At 52.8% G+C, this 21799-nt stretch overlaps 1 protein-coding gene across 1 annotated transcript in view; it reads left to right on the top strand.

The window, feature by feature from the left end:
* The window catches only part of ARSG (arylsulfatase G), a 90357-nt gene that overhangs the window by 35100 nt on the left and 33458 nt on the right, over positions 1 to 21799 (top strand). Inside the window, exons 4-7 of the mRNA XM_008049241.2 lie at positions 3219 to 3330; positions 7763 to 7900; positions 15885 to 16081; positions 17001 to 17081. Of these exons, the coding sequence (XP_008047432.1) occupies positions 3219 to 3330; positions 7763 to 7900; positions 15885 to 16081; positions 17001 to 17081 (528 nt within the window). The remainder of the gene's footprint in view (positions 1 to 3218; positions 3331 to 7762; positions 7901 to 15884; positions 16082 to 17000; positions 17082 to 21799) is intronic.

The raw sequence follows: 21799 nt of genomic DNA, 5'->3' as shown, positions 1-21799 counted from the left end.
CGGGGTGCATCGGGAGGTCTGCACTCGGAGGATGGCTTTGGAGAGTTGGCCTGGAGCTGGCCTTCAGCAGGGCCCCGGGGCCCGTGACCCCCGTCCGTTTTCTTCACCTCCTACCCTCCTTTCGTGCTCCTTCCTCCCCCCTCCTCCCTTGGGCCCCGTTTCCTGGTTGGGCCTTCCTGACGTTTTCCATGTATACTTTTCATTTTATATTATTTATTTGTTTTTTTTGAGGTGGAGTCTCACTCTGTCACCCAGGCTAGAGTGCAGTGGCACGCTCATGGCCACTGCAGCCTCGACCTGCTGGGCTCCGGCGATCCTTCCAAGGAGCTAAGAACTGCAGGGGGGCACCCCCACGCCTGGCTAAGTTTTTGATTCATTGTAGAGACGAGATCTCACCAAGTTGCCCAGGCTGGTCTCGAACCCCTGAGCTCAGGCAATCCTCTTGGCTTGGCCTCCCAAAGAGCTGGGATTAGAGGCTTGAGCCATTGCGCCTGGCCCATGTGTGCTTCTTAAAAACTGGCAGACGGGGGAAGGGAAGCCCTGGCTTTTCAGCTAATCACAAATTACTCCAGAACTTACTCCCTCCTGGTCTTCAGTTTGCTCACTTGACAGTTGACGCCTTGGACCAGAATAGGGTGTTGGCACCTTAAGTGCATATTCCGAGAGTCTGTGCTGGGTCCTGGGTGGCAGGAAGTGGTGGATCTGCAGCATCTGCCGTTGGCGTGGGAAAAGAGAGCACCCCCTGTGCACCTGCCGTCCCTGCACCAGCAGTCCCCGCAAGCGTGGCCACTCTGAGGTTTCCTGACAATCATCTCGAGGCCACACCTGCTTCCTCCTGCCTCTTGTACCCTCTGTGGCGCCCTGTCCTGGCTCTCCATCGGCCTCCGGGCCGCACCTTCCCACACAACCCGGGTCACGCCAAGTACACCCACACATTCCTCCTCTGCATCCAGACTCCTGCTGCTGATCAGGGCTCCCAAGACACAAGACTGCTTTCTGGCCCTGGGACCTGAGGACACCTGGGATCTAGACCAGGGCTTGGTATAGAGCTGTGGGTCAAATCCAGAATGATACTTTTGTCATGAAAGTTTTAGTAGATAACAGACACGCTGGTCTGTATCCGTCGTGTCTCTGGGTGTTTTTGTGCTGCAATGCAGGCTTGAGCAGCCTCCACAGAGACCATCAGGCCCACAAAACCTAACATATTTACTGTCTGGCCCTCGACTGGGAAGGTTCCATCCCTGATCGAGACTCATCCTGACACCAAATACAGTCAAATTTCAGAGTGATGCTCTTTACCTGAGGGGTGTACCACTCTGTACCATGGAGGTGCCACATGGAGGCATCACACATTTTTTTCAGTGCGACAAATATTTGTTTCTTTTTTGAGTAGGAGTCTCACTCCGTTGCCCAGGCTGGAGTGCAGTGGCTGCTCACGGCCACTCCAGCCTTGACCTGCTGGGCTCCAGCGATCCTTTCACCTCAGCCTTCCATGGAGCTGGAACTACAGGCATGTGCTACCACGCCCAGCTAATTTTTGACTTATTGTAGAGACGAGGGCTCGCCAGGTTGCCTGGGCTGGTCTTGAACCCGCGGGCTCGGGCAATCCACTCGTCTCAGCCTCCCAAAGTGCAGGGATGACAGGCTGAGCCACCGAGCCTGGCCACAACAAACATTTATTAGCCATTCTACAGACAGCACATATTGGGTTGACAGAGATCTAATTCCCAATCAAAGACATTCCCACCACTCACAGGGAGGACCTGCATCACTCTTGATGATGGAAGTCTGCAGCCATGCACAGGAGTGTGAGTGCAATGTGGGTCGTGCCGGCGGGATGTGGTGGGGAGTGGGGACATCCTGCCGGAAGCCTCATGCTCGCACTGGGCTGGGAGGCACCCACGCAGCTTCACCTGCAAGAGACACAGAGCCGAGGATTCCAGGCAAAGCCACGGAGGGTAGGGTGCGAGCTCTCGGGGACCTGGCAGGAGCTTGGTCAGCTTGGGAAGTGTGCTCCTGGAGGGGCCACGGCGCATTTGGAGGGGCGGTGAGAAAGTTGATGGCAGCTCTCCCTGTTCTCTGGAACCCGAGGCCGTTGATAAGCAGTTCTTTGGGAGATTCGAGTCTGTCTACTTCTAAGGAATCAGAACTGAGCATTCGCCATGAGATTGGGGAGGTTCTCCTTTTCTGGAGAATCTGTGCATTCTAGTTGCATCGGTCGCTATAAGCTTCTGTTTTTGTTTGTTTTTGAGTCAGGGTCTCCCTCAGTCACCCAGGCTGGAGTGTAGTGGCACGCTCACGGCTCACCACAGCCCCCAGGGCTCAGGCAATCCTTCTGCCTCAGCCTCCCGAGTAGCTGGGACTACAGGTGTGCACCACCGTGCCTGGCTAATTTTTTTCATTTATTGTAGGGAGGGGGTCTCGCCATGTTGCCCAGACTGCTCTTGAACTCCTGGGCTCAGCCAGTCCTCCTGCCTCGGCCTCCTGAAGTATACTGGGATTACAGGCGTGAGCCGCTGCGCCTGGCCTGCTATAGCCTTGGATAAAAGCTTGGATGGAGAAGAGACAGGATGAAGGAGGGTCTCAGAAGAAGCTTCAGCATAAGTTGTTTGATCTCAGCATCCCTCGCTCCCTCCGCTCCACTCCGCCACCCCAAGCCCAAGCCCCGCCAGCCTTCAGAGTCCCTGCTGGCCTGGGATGCCGGCTCTTTCAAGAAGCATTTGGAGATTCTGACCCCAAGCCCACCCACCCCCTTTGTCTGGGGCAGCTTCTCTCTCAGCTCTCCCTCCAGCCTCGCCCATCCATGTCTAGTAACTTAATCCATAGCTCTTACCTTCCCTTCAGATGGGACATCTCTTGAGGGCAGGATTTATCCTTCTATCCCTTAAAGCATCATGCATGTAGTAGGTTTTCGCCAGACTTACTGAATATGTCCATAATTTCACTGAGGACGTTAGGTGTTCAATAATGCTCTCTACCTCCTCCTAATCTGGGTTAATTCTAGTCATAAGATGTTTTGCAAATCAAGTCTTGCCATCAGAGCCCAGCAAAGTGATTTTCTATGCATACTACAAAGGGATATTATTCAAATCCTCTTTTAATTATGTGCTCCATGGCACTGCAGTATTAAATCATGGAAAATTAAACTTTCATCATGGGGGTGAGGAAGCGGCACATGGGCCGTAGCCTGTGTGAGATAACAGTTGTTTCTGTTCCAGGTTTTGATTACTACTTTGGAATCCCATACAGCCATGATATGGGCTGTTCCGACACCCCAGGCTACAACCACCCTCCTTGTCCGGCATGTCCTCGGGGCGGTGGTCCATCCAGGTAACGGTGTCCAGCGTGTTTGCTGTGGGCCCCAGGACAAGGCAAATTCCCAAAGCTGTGGTCTATCAAGAGTGAATGAGAGATGCAGACAGCAAATAAGAGAGTGTACATCTAGTGCAAATTTAAATGCATTTTTTTTAGTCAGGGGTCTCACTCTGTCGCCCAGGCTAGAGTACAGTGGCACAATCACCACTCACTGTAGCTTTGACCTCCTGGGCTCAGGTGATCCTTCTGTCTCAGCCTCCTGAGTAACTGGGACTACAGGTTGGCATCACCATGCCCAGCTATTTTTTTTTTTTGGAGTCTCATTCTGTCACCCAGGCTGGAGTGCAGTGGCGCACTCATGGCCACCACACTCTCGACCTGCTGGGCTCCGGCGATCCTTCCGCCTCAGCCTTCCAAGTAGCTGGAACTACAGGTACCCACCACCATGCCCGGCTAATTTTTTGATTTATTGTAGAGATGAGGTCTTGCCAAGTTTCCCAGGCTGGTCTCGAACCTGTGGGCTCGGGCCATCCTCTTACCTTGTCCTCTCAAAGTTCTGGGATTATAGGCATGAGCCACTGCGCTCTGCTAATTTTTAAATTTTTTGTAGAGACAAGGTCTTGCTATGTTGCCTAGGATGGTCTCAAATTCCTGGGTTTAAACAATCCTCCCACCTTAGCCCCCCAGAGTGCTGGGATTATAGGAGTGAGCCACCATGCCCAGCTAATTATTTGATTTTTTTATAGCAACAAGTTCTCGCTATGCTGCCTAGGCTTAAACGCATTACTTGCATGGAATGCAAGAAAACTCTCAGCAAGTTGAGGTCCGCAGAATTCTTCTATTAGAATTTTCCAGGTTCCTGGAGGCTGTTTAGCCCAACTGGGGATAGCCTTGGATGACAAGGCCTCACACAGGTGGGGCCTACCCTCCCTGCCTGACACTGGGTATAAAGCAGGGCAAGACACATGAGTGAGAGAGAGAGACAGAGAGAGAGAGAGAGAGAGAGAGAGAGAGAGACAGAGACAGCGAGAGAGAGACAGAGACAGAGAGACAGAGAGAGAGAGACAGAGAGACAGAGAGAGAGACAGAGAGACAGAGAGAGAGAGACAGACAGAGAGAGAGAGACAGAGAGAGAGAGAGAGAGAGAGAGAGAGAGAGAGACAGAGAGAGAGAGAGAGAAAGGAGAGGAGAGGGGAGGGAACCCGGGACCCCTTTGAGTTTCTTCCCCTGTGGACCAGCAAGCCAGGTCCTGACACTGCAGTGCCCAGCAGGCACCCAACGGGATGCTTTTGAAACATAGCCAACGAGGTGGGAAAATGCTCATGGTCTCACAGTAAGTGGAAAAGAGTGGAAGGACGTCCCCAACAGGGCGAGTCTGATGACCTCTGTGTGCGGCTCTTTGCAGTCCGGCCAGGAGAGACTCCTGGAGACGCTGCAGTGTTATCAAAGGCCCCCTCTGGGCATGGGACGATGGGTTTTTGCTTTCCTCTTTCTCACTGTATTTCCCAAACATTCTGCAATGAGCATGCAGTAAATTTGCGATCACAAAAGAATGAGGAGCCACACTCAGGTGACGGAGCAGCACACACCACGTGTTCTGTTTGTCCAGACAGTGCACTGGGGTTTTTTCCCAAGGTGTCAGAGCTGCTGGGGAAAGGTGAGTCTCAGCTGGCTCCTTTTTTGACACAACAGCTGATATAATCATGACTGTTTATTGAGAAACCGTTCTACTCTAAGCTCTCTCTCTGTTAGCTGGAATCCACATGACCGCCGTGTGATCTTACAGACAAGGAAGCTTACCTTGTCAGGTTACCTCGGAGCGGCTGAGAGGTGGGAATAGAGATTCCATCTGGGTCTCGAGTCCAGAGCCATGTGCTTCATAGCTTTGCAACTCAAAGTGTGGTCATTGCATCGGAATCATGGATATCACCAGGGCACTTGTTAGAAATGCGGAAATTCAGACGCAACCCTCAGGTCTGCATTTTTTTTTTTTTGAGTCGGAGTCTCACTCTGTCGCCCAGACTGGAGTGCAGTGGCTGCTCCCGGCCACCGCAGCCTCGCCCTGTTGGGCTCCAGCGATCCTTCCGCCTCAGCCTTCCAAGTAGCTGGAACTACAGGCGCGCGCTACCATGCCCGGCTAATTTTTTGATTTTTTGTAGAGATGAGGTCTCGCCAAGTTGCCCAAGTGGGTCTCGAACCCGCGGGCTCAGGCAATCCACTCACCTCAGCCTCCCAAAGTGCGGGATGACAGGCTGAGCCACCGAGCCCGGCTAGGTCTGCATTTTAACAGGACACCTAGAGCCAAGTGTGTTGGCTCACGCCTGTAGTCCCAGCTACTTTGGAAGCTGAGGCGGGAAGATGGCTTGAACCTGGGAATTCGAGGTTACAGTTAGCTACGTTAGCACCACTGCACTCCAGCGTGGGCAACAGAGCAAGACCCTGTCACTAAGGAAAAAAAAATGCCCAGGTGATTCCGGTTCACATTACAGCTTGAGGAGTGAGGCTACAGAGCATCTTACCCCTGCCTGGCGGTCATGTCTGTAATCACACCTGGCCATATCGAGGTATACATGCGTCAGCCAGTCTCCTTTTCAGTTTACGCTGAAATCAAATAGAAGAATAATGGGTCACTTGTCGGGGAGAAGAGAGAATATAAATGACTCAGAGTTGCAACAGCATAACACGAAGCACTGATGGGGTTCGCATCACAATGCCCAGCACGGTGAAAACCCTCTTTAAAACGCCGTGGTCCTTGACAACTACCTACCCAATCTGAGCTTATCTGAGGCTCCGGTAAGGGCGTGCTTGTGCCCGGAGGTGGGGTGGGCTGTTCTGAGTTCCTCACTCATCCTGCCCTGCACTGTTAGGATAATTCACCTGCCTGCGCGGCCTCTGGTCACTACCCTCTTCTCTCCGTTGCTCTCGGCTTCGAGCTTGGGTTTTCACTGCCTCCCAGTACACTGAGTAGTATGCAGTGCCCTAACACTGGCCATCTCCTGAGTCCTCCAGTTGCCCTGTGAGATGGCATGGGTGACCTGTGACACTGATGAGGAAGCTCGAGCTCTGGGAGTCGGGAAACTTGCCCAAGGTGGTGACCAGAGTGATTACTCGGCCCCCTGTAGACAGGGCAAGCCCTCTGTCAGATTCCTCTTGATCCGTAAGACCAGAGACTGAGCTTGTTTTTTTCCAGGAGATGTTATTGACTTGACTTCCATTTTTCCCAGCTGCTAAGGTTGCTTCAGATTCTCCACACGTGGTTTAAAATCAAACTTGTATGCTCTGAGTTCTCTTCAGAATAAATGAATCTTCAGCCTCTTAAAATTATCCCAGGTCATCTTATGCGTTCTGTCCTATTGTCAGATGGGGTGTGACATGAAGTCCCAGCTGTTGACTTAGGAGAATGTCATGTTGCACACCACACAAGAGGCCGAGATTTATTTAGGTCGGACATTAAGGAAACCAGCAATAGGCCTGCTGATGGGCTGTGGGACTCGGCTTAAAATGATTTAGCCTGTTTGGACCTCACTTTCTCTCCCTGGAAAATAGTGTCCTTAGCTCACAAGAGTCTTTGTGAGTGTTGCAGAGTGACTGGCTTGTCCAAGGAACACGAGAAAAGTCAAAGGGGCTGGGCATGGTGGCTTATGCCTGTAATCCTAGTGCTTTGGGGGCCGGGGCGGGAGTGTCACTTGAGGCCAGGAGTTTGAGACCAGCCTGGGCAACATAGCGAGACCTTGTCTGCACAAAAAATAAAAAGAAAATTAGCTGGGTATGGTGGCACACGCCTTCAGTCCCAGCTACTCAAGAGGCTGAGGAGGGAGGATCACTTAAGCCCAGAAGCTGGAGGCTGCAGTGAGCTATGATGCACCATTGCCTTCCAGCCTGGGTGACAAAGTGAGACCCTGTCTCTAAAACAGCCACAAGAAGCAAACAAGCAAACAAACAAACAAAAAAACCCCATCTATTCAAAGGGAATGGAAGAAGGTGTTCTAAGTAGTTTTTTTTTTTTTTTGAGTCGGAGTCTCACTCTGTCGCCCAGACTGGAGTGCAGTGGCTGCTCCCAGCCACTGCAGCCTCGAGCCGCTGGGCTCTGGCGATCCTTCTGCCTCAGCCTTCCCAGTAGCTGGAACTGCAGGTGCGCACTACCACGCCCGGCTAGTTTTTTGATTCATTGTAGAGATGAGGTCTTGCTAAGTTGCCCAGGCGGGTCTCAAACCCGCGGGCTCAGGCAATCCACTCACCTCAGCCTCCCAAGGCACGGGATTACAGGCTGAGCCACCGAGCCCGGCTTCTAAGTAGATTTTACAGCTGGAGGGAATGACCGGCTGCATTCCTGTGGGTCCTGAGTGTTGTTACATGCTGCCTTTTGTGTGAGTCTGCATTACCCATTTTGTTCTGCTCCGTGACAACTCAAGAAACGAACACTCTGCTGTCTTTGTTTTCCACACAGGAACCTTGAGAGAGACTGTTACACGGACGTGGCGCTCCCTCTCTATGAAAACCTCGACATCGTGGAGCAGCCAGTGGACCTGAGCCGCCTGGCGCAGCAGTACGCTGAGAAGGCCACCCAGTTCATCCAGCACGCCAGGTAGAGAGGCCCCCCCCAGGGCCCCAACCCTGCCCAGGCACACACCGTGTGCATTGGCCTCACACTCTCAAGGCCACTGCAGGGTTTAGCTGCCCAGCACAGATGGATGCGTGTATGTCTCCTGCAAATAAGACTGGAAAGCAGCCCCCTCTGGAATCTCCACGCCAGAGTTCAACACTCCCCAGGTGTGTTCCCCCAACCCCTGGGGCTTCCCCTAGGTAGGGCATGACCCCTCCACTGTCGCAGTCATGTGGGCCTCTCCCACCAGGATAGACGCGCCCTGAGGATAGAGCCTACCCACCATATTCTGGGCACTCGACGCATCTGTTGAATGCATTAGTTGGCAGGGTGTATTCACTTCCTACTGCTGCTGTAACAACAGGCCATTTTGTGGCTGAAACAGCGGCAGCATTCTCCCGCAGGTCTGGAGGCCAGATGTCTAAAATGAGTCTCAGGGGGCTAAAATCGAGGGTCAGCTGGGCTGCTACCTTCTCCAGAGGAGAATCAGTCTGTTCCTGGCTTCTTCCAGCTTCTGGTGGCTCTGGCGTTTCTAGGCCATGGCCACAGCATTCGCATCTTTACTCCTGTTCCCCTGCCGCTTCCTCTTCTGAAGTCAAATCTCCCTCTGGTTTCTCTTGTAAGCACATTTATGACTGCATTTAAGGTCCACCAGGAAGCCGGGCTCGGTGGCTCAGCCTGTAATCCCGCGCCTTTGGGAGGCTGAGGTGAGTGGATTGCCTGAGCCCGCGGGTTTGAGACCCGCCTGGGCAGCAAGACCTCATCTCTACAATAAATCAAAAATCAGCCGGGCGTGGTAGCGTGCACCTGTAATTCCGGCTACTCAGAAGGCTGAGGCGGAAGGTTCACCGGAGCCCAGTAGGTGAAGGCTATGGTGGCCGGGAGCGGCCACTGCACTCCGGTCTGGGTGACAGAGTGAGACTCCAACTTAAAAATAAAAATAAAAATAAAAATACAATAAATCAGCTGGGCTCGGTGGCTTAGCCTGTAATCCTGCGCCTTTGGGAGGCCGAGGTGAGTGGATCGCCTGAGCCCGCGGGTTCGAGACCCGCCTGGGCAGCGAGACCTCATCTCTACAATAAATCAAAAAAATCAGCCGGGTGTGGTAGTGCATGCCTGTAGTTCTGGCTACTTGGATGGCTGAGGCGGAAGGATCGCTGGAGCCCAACAGGTCGACGCTGGGGTGACCGTGAATGTGCCACTGCACTTCAGCCTAGGCGACGGAGTGAGACTCCAACTCAAAAAAAAAAAAAAAAGTCCACCAGGAGAATTCGAGATAATCTACCTGTCTCAGGGTCCTTAACATAATTTCATCTGCAAGGTTACGTTTGCCGTAGGCGGTGGTATCCACAGATTCCAGGAATTCGAGTCTGGGTGTCTTTGGGAGTTACAGCTCAGTCTGCCACACAGGGGTTACAAACCCCAGCATCTGCAGGGCCCTGATCGGTCACCTTAAGGAGAGAAGCGGGCTGACTGGAAGACGTTAGGAAGCGGCGGGGCCTGCGGTGAACTCGCCGGCCAGTGCCCGTCTCAAGGGGGTGGCGGCTGCTCAGCTCCAGGAGAGCTGGCGTGTCAGGTCTTTCCATTTCACGGGAGAGGCAGGATAGCTGGCTTTTACTTGAGATCTCTTGACCTAGAAATGTGAAAAACCGCGAATTAAAAATAACAACATCAACACATCTCATCGTGTGTCTCCAACGAATCACACCTGCGTCAGGTGTCAGGGCAAAGAGTGGACATGGTGGACCCATGGACAACTCCCAGACTGTGCACAACCATCCAGGGTGAGGTGCAAGCACGCACCACCCTCCCCCATCAGGGCTCGTCCTGTCTCTTCGTCACCGCTCATGCTGTCCTCTCATGACCCACACGTGTTCCTATGATCTTTCGGCCAGGACTGTAAACTCCTCAAGTTTCCAGTTAGTCTTTCGATGTTTCCCACAGCCTTAGCCCAAGCGGGCCAGGGAAAGGGTGCCGCATGGCTGTCCACAGGGGAGGAGTGAGCCACAGACCCTGCCTGCGCATGCGTGGTCACACTAGCCCCTCCAGTGTACAAGATGTAGCCCCACACCCCCTGCTCAGCTGCGTTGGACTTTTCTAGAGAGAAGGGAGGGCAGAGGCGGCAATGTGGGAGAGCCAGTTATGCGTGCTTGGTAATGAAACCTCTGTAAGGCCTTTCTCTCAAAGGTAGCTCCTCGGGGCTTTGGAGCTTGCGTCTTAGGGGCTTGTCTGGACTCTCTGAGAAACGTTGTTTTATTGCATCTGGCTGATATGGGAAGGGCAAAGCCTCTCATCCTGCCTCGAGGGCTGGGAGAAGCTGGAGCTCTGGGATGGTCTCCAGCCCCTGTGCCTCGTGGCAGGTGGATGTTTCACGGCTGGGGGGAACAGTTCCTCCTGCTTTCCCAGTGGCCCAAACCACGTGGTGTCCTGAGAGGGAGGGGAGGCCACGGACTGGGGACTGGGACTGTCGAGTGCCTGCTCTGACAGGCGTGTGGGGCGGGTCAGCACCAGTTAATGCCTCAGGTAAAAGACAATGAACCCACAGTCTCCCTATCACACGAGAAAGGTGAAGAGTTGGCTGACTTATTAATTATTAGTTATGTAAGTGGAAAGTCACACGAGTCCTGTTGGTTAATTTCACAGGAGGTGATCCCCAGGCATGCTGGTTCCTTTGGGAGTTGACGTGCCAACTCACCCGTGGTTTTCTGAGCACCAGCAGAAAAGGGTCCCCCACTCCTGTCCCTGCTCCTTCCTCCCCCGTGACCCCGCCCCCTTTCAAGCACCACCCCCCACTCGGACAGCTACAAAAAACAATAATAATAATTAATTATCTGGCTGTCGTGATATGGGACCTGTAGTCCCAGCTACTCAGGAGGCTGAGGCAAAAGGATAAATAACCAGGTGTCCCACCTAGAGTCTGGCTTCCTGTTCTTTGGCAAGGGGCCCACCCTAGGACTTCTTTGGAAACTTTTTCTTGCCTCTTTACTTGAGTTTAGACCCTTAATCTAGCAGCAGTGCTCACAGTTTCTCCTTGATTTGGGTTTTGTAAGCAGCGGGCAAAGCGCTGAAGAGGAAAAAAAGGCATTGGGAGAGAGTAGGCCTGGCGTGGTATGGCCCATGTTTGTAGTTCCAGCACTTTGAGGGCCGAGACCAAGAGTTGAAGGTGAGCCTGGGCCACATAGCAAGACCCTGTCTCTACCAAAAACTAAAAATCTAGCTGAATGTGGTGGCACACACCTGTAATCCCAGCTTCTCAGGAAGCTGAGGCAGGAGGATCTTTTGAGCCCAGGAGTTTGAGGCCAAAGTGAGCCATGATCCTGCTATGGCACTTCAGCCTGGGTGACAGTAGGATCCTATCTCTAAAGAAAAGAAGAAATGAGGGGGGAGTGGATGGCTTGGGCTCCTGGTCCCGCCTGGGACTGTGCATTGGCCCTAAATAGGGAATACAGGTGTGACAAGCACGAGTGTCTTGGGTGTAGGGAGGAGCAGTGCCTAGGATGTTTGAAATCAGAGCCTCTGGGAGATCCAGTATCTGGCCACCGTCCCACGGTGTGTGGACCGCATGTCTGTGTCCCCCCACATTAATAGGTGGAAACCCTAACTCCTAACGGGACGGCAGTAGGAGGTGGGGCCTTCAGGAGGTCATCGTGTTGAGGTGAGAGGAGGTCACGGGGTGGAGCCCCACGATGAGACTGTTGTCCTCATGAGAAGAGGAGGAAACTCGGGCTCTCTCTCTCGGCTGGGAGGGGACAGTGAGAAGGCGGCTGTCCACAGGCCCAGAACCTGGCCCTCGCCAGGCACTGGGCTGCCCACCCTTCAGCACTGCGAGAAACAAAGGTTTGTTGTTTAAGCCACCAGGCGACGGCCTTTTTGTCACAGCAGCGAGCAGACTAAGATGTGGTGCATTTATCATTCAGAACCGGGTCCTGGAGTCGCATCTCCTAGGCCTTACTTTCTCGGATCTCTGCCCTCCCCTCCTCACCCCGAACCTGCTTGGACCCCCTCTATACCCTTTATGGCACCTTGAATTTCTCCTTTCTCCCTCCCGCAGGTTGAGCGTTCCTAAACACTTGGGACCAGAAGTGTTTCAGATTTTGGATATTTTCAGATTGTGAAATATTTGCATTATACTCACAGTTGAGCATTTCAGATCTGAAAATCTTGGAGTGTCATGTCAGTGCTCAACAAGTTTCGGATTTGGGAGTATTTTTGGATTCTGGGTTTTCAGATTTGGGATAACCAACCTGTACTACATTGGTAAATAATCATCTCATTTGTTTTTTTAGTTGATTTTTATCTCTTCTGTTCCCAGTTAGAGGTTCAGCTCCAGGAGGGTGAAAATCATATCTCTTGTGCCTGGGGACCTGGTCAGAGCATACCAAATATTTATTAATGGCCCCATGCAGTGGCTCATGCCTGTGATCCCAGCACTATGGGAGAATGAGGCGAGAGGATTTAAACCCAGGAGTTTGAGACCAGCCTGGGCAACATAGTGAGACCTTGCCTCTACAAAAAGTAATAATAATAATTAATTATCTGGCTGTCGTGGTATGCACCCGTAGTCCCAGCTACTCAGGAGGCTGAGGCGAAAGGATTGCCCAAACCCAGGAGGTCAAGGCTGCAGTGAGCCGTGATTGTGCCACTATGCTTCAGCCGGGGTGACAGAGCGAGATCCTGACTCAAAATAAATAAATAAATATTGACGAAATGAATGAATGAGTGAGTTGCTTCATCCAGCCCCAGTGGCGTGCCAGTTGTGCTTGGGACACAACTGTGAATTGGACGCATTCTTACTTTTGAGTGACTCCCAGGCTGGTGGGGAACCGGATCTGTAAAAACCTGGCCTCGATGCAGCTTGTTGATTTCTTCTCAAAACCGTAAGAGAGGAAGAAAATGACTGGAGCAGGGGCGGAGAGAAGGAAGCCAGCCATGACCTGGGAGCAAAGTGGAAGGAGTGTTGGCAGCTTCTGAAGAGTCAAGTGTTTTACGAAGGGGACCGGGGAAGGCACTGCCAGGAGAGGACACGCCTGGGTGCGGCTCAGGAGGCGGGCAAGGCTCTGGGGATGTGGCCTGCAGGAAGAGATCCCAAGGGGGGAGGAGGGGACCCAGGGCTGGGTGAGGAGTTTGGACTGACCCCTCGGGCTGGGGGGGCCCCCAGAAGCTTTCTAACAAGGGGCTGTTGGGTCAAGTCTGGGTTCTAGAAGGGCGGTGTGTAACGTCAGGGTCTAGAGGAAGAAGACACAACGTGGGGGGTGGCAGGTGGCTCCTGCAGCCGTCCGATCCAGAGGGATCCTTTGTCCAAGGTGCCCAGGGAGCCCCTGCCAGCGAGGCCAGAGGGCCGAAAGCTGAGGGGCCTGCCCCTCCCTGCTTGTGGGAAGACCTCCGCCACCTCAGGCCGGCCTCCCTCCGGTTGGGCCCTCTGGGGACCTTCTGAGAGGCGGGTGCCTCTCACCTGCTGTCTCCCGTTCCAGACTGGGTGATCTTCCCCAGGCTGCTGTCCCTGAGTCAGAGTCTTCCTGGTGTTCACGCCCAGCCTGTCCTCTCTCTCTCTCTCTCTCTCTCTCTCTCGGAATGTTCCCTCTGGCATCTTGCTTGTGTCTTCCTTCTCTGCTCACCACTCTGCATGTTTTAACACACAAATAACATGCATTCCCTTCAGAAATCTATGGAAACAGAGATAAGCAACAGAACAAAATCACCCTGGACTCCACACCCCAGAGACAGCCCCTTTGAGTAGTTCTGAGTATGTCCTTTCAGCCTTTCCTCCGGTTTTATTAAGGTATAATTGAAATCAGTATATTTTTCACACGAGTGAAATCACACTGTGTCATAATCAGCTTTTTAAGAAAGCACCGAGTCTGCTCCATTCTGTTTTTCATAGAGCACAGGTGCGTCATGAAGAGGCTGTGTTGGGACAGATGCCCCAGGGGACTGACTTGTGGGCTCAGCAGGGTGCCATCTTTAGCCTGGCTTCAGGACACAGGGAGAGTGACCACTCTTACCGCCGCATATATTATTCACAATCATTCATAAAAAACGGCAATTTACTAAACACTATGGTCACTTAATAATCGCAACCAATTCCCATAGGTGACAGAGTTTAAGTTTTTTATTTCCTGGGGCTGTATAACCATGAAATAAAAAGTCCCGGGACCTGCACGTGGCCTCCCAAGCCTGTTGTGTTCTTCTCGGTCCAATCTACCACTTCTCATGACCGTCTCTCTGAACCCCTGGCCTAGGGTGCTAAGGTGACTTTGATACTGGGTGGGATTTTGGAGGACGATGATAGGGTGGTGACAAAGGGCGGGCAGTGGGACCACCCCCAGCCCATTCACATGATGAGCTGGTAAGTGTTGAACGCCTGGGTCTCGGAGAAGACGACCCGATTGGTAGCACTTGCTGCTTCCTGTGCTGCAAATACTTACCGTGTGGCTGCCATCAACCTGCCAAGGTGATGTCACCTGTGGGGCTGAAAAGAGGTGGGAGGCGGCCCCCACTGTGTGGTGTTTCCACCATGCACACACGGTAGATGTCAAGAACCTCACGAGCACAGATAATTGTAAAATGTGGTTGAGTGATTAGGAAGTGGTCAGTCATGAAGATGGATTACCTTTGTTCTTAATGTAAATTATTTCATTGTGCATTTATATAATTTAATTTTTAGCAACAACCGTGTTTAACCGGCTTGCACAATGCCTGAGGTTTGAACCAGCTCTGGCAAGCACTGCCATGTGACACCCACCTGCACACTGGAAGAAGGCGCCCTTCTGGGTGGGTGCTGCTCTGTACAGGGCGCCCAGCCCAGCACGCGGGTTGTGAGCTGGACGTGCTGGGCTGGCTCAGCAGGATGTCCCCATGCAGGGCGTGACCTACACAGCGGCACATGACCAGCCTGGGAGGGGGCGGCAAGCACTCCAAACCAGGGCTGCCTGACAGAAGTGTCCGGAGGGATGAGCTGTCCTCTGCACTGTCCAGGGTGGTACTGCTCCCCGCCTCCCACTCCTGAGCCTTTGAAATGTGGCCCGGGCCACGGAGACATTGAACTTACAGATGGATGTGTGTGTGTGTGTATTTGCGTTTTATTGTGGGTGTATACATATGCACATCATAAAATTTACCACCTTAAAGAAGTCACATGTTCAGCTCTGTGGTAATAAGTGCATTCACACTGTTTTGCAGCCGTCACCAACCACCCGTCTCCAGAGCTGTTTAATCTCCCCTAATCAAAACTCCACGCCCATTGAACGCTAGCTCCCTGGCTCTTTCTCCCCAGTCCCTGGCCACCTGGCATTCCACCCTCTGGCTCTGAGTGTGACTGCCCTAGGCACCTCACACAAGACATCAGACAGTGTCTGTCTGTTGATGGTTGGCTTATTCCACTTAGCAGTATGTCCTCCAGGTTTGTCCATGTGTGCACCTGGGATTTTAACTGATCGGATTTTCACTCATTTGCAGTTAAATAGCCACACGTGATCGTGGCTACTACGTCGGACAGCACAACTCTAGAAATGTTGCCCAGACACTGTGGTTTCCAATGGGGCAGACAGAGGCCCCGTCTTGGGACTTGTGTCCTGCATTTGACACCTGTGAAAGAGAACTCAGTGCAAGCACCGTTCCAGTCAGGGACCTGCGGATGGAAGGGGCTTTGTCGGATGCGATCAGATACAGAGCTGACGCGGGTGGGGGGTGAACCGGGTGAGCCAAGGAGAACCCTGGCCCGACCGTCGAGTCGCGTCTCCAGGTGGCTGGGGTGGGAAGGCCCACTCTTGAGCCACCCTCCCTGTGCATGCCTGGCAAGGCAGCTCCTTTGATTTCTTTGTTTCCTTGGAAGGTTGTGGTCACGTGTCCTTCCTGAGTCCATGGCCAGGAGTTCCGGGGACTTTCCCCAAGGCAAGGGAGGTCCCCAGAGGCCCTAGACAGGCCGGCAGAGCCTTCTGCCAGTTACGTCTTGGCTCTCCTCTTTCAGCGCCAGTGGAAGACCCTTCCTGCTCTACGTGGGCCTGGCCCACATGCACGTGCCCCTGCCGGCGACACAGCCATCAGTGGCCCCGCAGGGCCGGAGCCTGTACGGGGCAGCTCTTCAGGAGATGGACAGTCTGGTGGGCCAGATCAAAGACCAAGTGGACCGCACAGCGCGGGAGAACACGCTCCTCTGGTTTACAGGTAAAGCAGTCGCGCCCAGCGGGTCTCATCGCATGCCGAAGGTCACGTGCACACCCCCGAAGGGCAGACTCCGGCCCCGGGGTCCCCTTGAGCAGGGCGGGAGACTCGCTGGGAATGTGAACCCCCATAGCCTCCCGGCCGAGTCTCTGGAAAGGGGTGCACAGGTGGAGCAGGCCCCGCGCTGGCCCCCGGCGCACTGATTCGGGCTCTCGGGCCTTGTTCTTTGTCACCGGCAGATGGCTTTGACGTTGTGAACCCACGTCGGCCCCGGGCAGGCTTGAGGCTTGTCTTCCCCATCCTCCCTGGCCCCAGAGACTGTTGTCCCGGTCCCCGGGTCCCGTCCTTTGGCCGAGTGGCCTCAGTCGGCTGCACTAGTGACCCCTTTGAAGGACCCACACGTGCACGGTGTGTCCCGGGTCCCTGTCTGGAGCGAGGGCGGTGGTTCAGAGCCCTGCTTCCAGGTCAGGTAGGGACCCGGGCTTGCATCTGTGCTCTACTCTTGGGAGACGTGCCTCACCCCCTCGAGGTCTCCGTTTCTCATCTGCAAACTGAAGCCCACAGTGGAGTACTGGGGAATTATGCGATGATGCACATGAATGCTGGGTGCTTGATGGGCGCTCAGCTCACAGCTGCTGGCCAGTGGCCATGGGAGTGCCAACATTATGTAAAGGAGCCGAGGAACGGAAGGCACGAGGCTCGCGAGGCGGCCAGGGCCGGGCAGGGAAAGCCCCGCCCTCCAAAAGCCCGGTGGAGACAGGCCTCATATCAAGGGTCATTCTTCAAGGGCGGGGGCTGTGTTTGTTTCTGCGTGTCCTTTTTCTGTCCAGCCCCCACTGTGTGCAGGGAGGTGGAACCAGAGCGGGAAAGTCGGCCCAGCGGCCCCAGCGCCGCTGGCCGCCATGCCTCCTTCGGTTTCTAGGCGACAACGGTCCCTGGGCTCAGAAGTGCGAGCTGGCAGGCAGCGTGGGGCCCTTCGCTGGATCGTGGCAAACTCGTCGAGGTAGGAGCCCACCTGGGCGGGGATCCCCTGAGGAGGCTGAGCCCGGCCTGGGCCTCGGGGTTCCGCCTGGGGGGAGGCCAGAATGTCTGTGGGCCTCGGGCCGTCGCTGTGAGGTAGGGACACAGCTGCTCACCAGCCACTGGCATCCAGAGAAGCAGCAAGTTGGGGTGGAGAGAAAGTGTCTGCTCAGCTCTGGAGAGCGAGGAGGAAGGGGGCCCCGTTCCCTCCTGTCCTCCTCGGGCTCCCCGGAGCCAGGCGGCCGCTCCGCAGCAAGCCGGTCGGCAAAGCCCCCAACAAGGGCGCCTTGTCGTGACCCTCGTCCTTGTCCTTCCACCTTTTCCTCTTAAAGTCCTCCCTCCTTCCCTCCAGCCCATTAATTCATGTAGCCGTGCAAGAATACTTAGTGCACATCTACGCAAGGCTTTCTCTGACTCGTACGGTAGTGAAAGGTAGGGGGCAGCGGCTCCATTTCCAGACGAAGAACGAGAGATGCTCAGAGAGGTTAAGTGACTTGACCAAAGGCACAGTGTGTGAGGAGGAAGCCAGGCTCGACCCTGAACTGCAAGTGGGTGCCCTCCTCTCTGCACCGGGCTGCCTTTCACAGTGGTCTCTGTCTCTATTTACTTCTTTTTTTGAGTCAGAGCGTCACTCTGTTGCCCAGGCTGGAGTGCCGTGGCATGATTAGGGCTCACTGCAGCCTCAACCTCCTGGGCTCAGGTGATCCTCCGGCCTCAGCCTCCCAAGTAACTGGGACCATGGGTGCACCACCATGCCTGGCTAATTTTTTTTTTTTTGGTAGAAGTAAACTCTTGCTATCTTGCTTGGGTGGGCCTCGAACTCCTGGGCTCAAGCCATCCTCCCACCTTGGCCTCCCAAAGTGCTGGCTTTACAGGTGTGAGCCACCACACCCAGCCTCCGTCTCCATTTGACCTCCTCAGCTTCCAGCTCAGCTCTCATCTGCTCTGGGAGAGTGTCCCCGCAAGGACCCCCCGTTCTGAGACAGCAGCTGTGCTGGGGACAGCTTGACACACGGGCCAAAGGCTTAAAGATCTTCTGAGCCATCAATTCCTCCTATGAGAATTTGTCTTAAGGAAATGGTTAACCAAATGCAAAATGATGTTTGGAAAGGATGCTCATTGCGGTAACTTTAACAAAATTAGTTGGATGTAATCCAAGTGTCTAGCAAGAGGGGAGTGCTTAGAGAAGTTAGGATGCATCCATTTAAAGGAATACCAAAGAATCACCAATAGGATGCATGCTTATTGGCTCGAAAACACTTACAGGAACTGTTTTTCAAAGAATAAGGACAGATACAAAGCCATATATAAAACATGATTTTATTATATAAAAATATGCATATACATTTTCAGAAAAATCTTGAAAGAATCAACCAAAGGTGACTACATATTAGCAGTAATTACCTCTGGGTAGGGGAGGAGGGATTTAAGTGTGATTTTCCCCCAGAATAAACCGGTATCATTTGTATCACAGAAAAACAAAGACTGGGCATGGCGACTCACACCTGTAATCCCAGCATTTTGGGAGGGCGAGGTAGAAGATTGCTTGAACCTAGCAGTTCAAACCAGCCTAGCCAACATAGAGAGACCTTGTCTCTACAAAAAAAAACAGAAAAGTTAGCTGGACGTGGTGGTGTATACCTGTAGTCCCAGCTACTCAGGAGACTGAGGTGGAAAGGTCTCCTGAGCCCAGGAGATCCAGGCTGCAGTGAGCCATGATTGTGTCACTGCACTCCAACCTGGCAACAGAGTGAGACCCTGACTCGAATGAATGAACGAATGAATGAATAAGTAAATTAAATTAAAATTAAGTGTTTAGAAGGTATTTGTAGCCACTTGGTTCAGAAGCGAGCCTTACAAGATTATCCCAATGAGTAACGTCTGGGGAGAAATTGTGAATCTCTCCAGTTCGCTCCAGAACTATAGTCACCAGTGGTTTCTGGGTGGTCGCCACTAATGCTCCCTTTTAGTACTAGTCTGGCAGGATGCTTGTCATTACCAAGAAACTGAAGAGTTTGTGCACCTCCAGTCTGGTGCTGAGAAGGTGGTGTGGGTCATTCATTCCTGTTATTCAACTTTGACCTGGTGTCCCTTGGATCAGGTATCTTGAGAACTTTAGGAGCAAAGGGCTGCTGGACTGTGGCCAGATCTTGTGTCTGGAAATTTGAGTCAGGGGTCAGGAGAACCAGTACCCCCTCCCCTCAACATGCTCAGTCCAGACTATTTTATCTCTGGGGGCATTGGTGTTTCTCTCTCTCTCTCTCTTTCTCTTTCTCTGTCTCTCTCGATTGATGTCTTTGGCTCCCTCCAGCTCACAATGCTGTGACTGAGTCCTATTCCTGGAGAGGTGGGTCAGGAGAAGAGGCCAGGGAGGACCGGAGGCTGGCGAGCCATGTCTGATGCCTGCAAGCCACAAGAACCTGGAGAAGTAGCAGTGTGCACTGGGTGTGGTCTGCTGCATTCGCTGGTTATAATTTATCCTCTGGGTACCTGGCACACTTCTGGGCCAGGCTGTGTCTTCAGTGTTCAGTTAGATAACCTGGAAGAGCCTGGAATGGGAACCCTCAAGGTTCGACGTCCAGAGGCGTGGAGACCATGGACGTGAGGGTGAGGACCTCCAAGTAAGTGACGTCTCCGTTGGTACCTGTCATTTACCGAAGAGACTGACCTGCCTCGCGGTTACTTCCCTATGGGGCAGTTTCACAACTGTGAGTCGGAGTAAGGTTGTGGACTGGGGCTCATTCTTCAAGGGAAGTACTTTGCCTGTTGAAAAATGCATTTACTAGCCAGGCAACCTCCATCTCTGCAGGCATTTAAGCAACTACTCTTTCCTATTCCTCCTAATGTTGAGAATCTACTGTGTCCTCAGTGATGGGGACGCCAAGATCAACACAGCCCCTGATGTCAAGGCAGGAGCGTTTAGAACAGTGGTTCTTGGATTTTGTGTATGTATGTATGTGTATATTTTTGAGTTGGGGTCTCACTCTGTCGCCCAGGCTGGAGTGCAGTAGCACAATCATGGCTCACTGCAGCTTCAACCTCCTGGGCTCAGGCAGTCCTTTAGCCTCAATCTCCGAGTAACTGGGACTGGGGGCATGCGCCACTATGCCCAGCCAATTGTTTGACTTTTTTTTTTGGTAGAGCCTAAGTTGTGTTATGTTGCCCAGGCTGGTGTCTAACTCCTGGGCTCAAGTGATCTTCCCGTCTCAGCATCCCAAAGTGCTGAAATGACAGGCGTGAACCACCACACTTGGCCATCTCTTAGATTTTAATGCCAGATAGTCCCCGGGGGATCCAGCCAAAATGCAGTTTGGGTGGGTGATGGTGGCTTTCTAAGATGCTCTTAGGTGATGCTGATATGGCTGGTCCAGGGACCACACATTGAGAATCACCAAAGTACGACACTCATGTCTAGGTCATACGAGTCTAGAACTTTCTACTCTAGACCAGTGGTTCTCCAAATGTGGTCTCCGCCAGCATCACTAGCACCACCTGGGAGCTTGTCAGCAACACAGACAGGTCCCTACAATCTGTATGTTTTTTTGAGTCGGAGTCTCACGCTGTCACCCAGACTGGAGTGCAGTGGCTGCTCCCGGCCACCGCAGCCTCGACCTGCTGGGCTCCGGCGATCCTCCCGCCTCAGCCTTCCAAGTAGCTGGAACTACAGGTGCGCACTACCATGTCCGGCTAATTTTTTTGATTTATTGTAGAGATGAGGTCTCACCAAGTTGCCCAGGTGGGTCTCGAACCCACGGGCTCAGGCAATCCACTCACCTCAGCCTCCCAAGGCGCGGGATTACAGGCTAAGCCACCGAGTCCGGCTACAATCTGTATTTTAACATCCTTCTGGCAATGTTGATGCCAGTGAAATTTGAGGACCACCTCTCTTGAACTGCGCTTTCGGATATGCCAGGCACTAGCCAGATCTGGCTATTAAAATTAAGGTTTCGTTCAAATTCAACCTCGGGGGCCTGGCCGCCGCCCGCGGCGTGCCCTGGACCTTCTTCCCCAAGCAGAGGTCCCAAAGAGAAAAGCAGACCCATTTGGAAGAGATGCATTTAGAAGACACGAGATTCTGTCCCAAGGAAGAAAGAGAAAGTGAACAAACATCTTTCAGCGATCAGAATCCCAGGCAAGACCAGAAAGGGGGCTTTCGCAGCTCCTTCTGCAAGCTCTTTAAGAAGAAGTCCAGTGGATCAGAATACAGGGAAAAAACTAATGAGAATCCCTCAATGGATCCTTCACCCACCAAACAAGATTTCTTCAGAAACCGACTTGCTCTTGCAAATGACCTTGACCAAGGAACAGCTATGTAAAACACTTAAAGTTGTATTGTCAAGTGGTAAGACGAGGATAACAAGTGTGTATATATCTGTGTAGGAGTCTATCTATCTATCTATAATCGATGTATAAATCCCTGAGGAAAACTAGTATGAATACTTACATATGAAACTAAATCAACATACAAGACATTGAAGAGATGAAGATTAGTATATGGCTAAGACCTGGCTTTTTGAATCTCAACATTTTGGAAAAGGGAAACGAAGACTTTTCACATCATTCTAGAAAAACATAATACATGTGGAGGAAAATAAACGTTTGTTAAGAATGAAAAAAAAAAATTCAACCTCAGGGCACACTAGCCACACTTCGAGGGCTCAAGCCTTCCCAGTGGCAAGTGGCTATCATCTGGGATAGTGC

This window comes from Carlito syrichta, unplaced genomic scaffold (genome assembly GCF_000164805.1).
Source record: "Carlito syrichta isolate Samal-C Ts95f unplaced genomic scaffold, Tarsius_syrichta-2.0.1 Scaffold130827, whole genome shotgun sequence".
Lineage (NCBI taxonomy): Eukaryota > Metazoa > Chordata > Mammalia > Primates > Tarsiidae > Carlito > Carlito syrichta.
The sequence above is the reverse complement of the archived record's forward strand: the minus strand, read 5'-3'. Positions and strand labels throughout refer to the sequence as shown.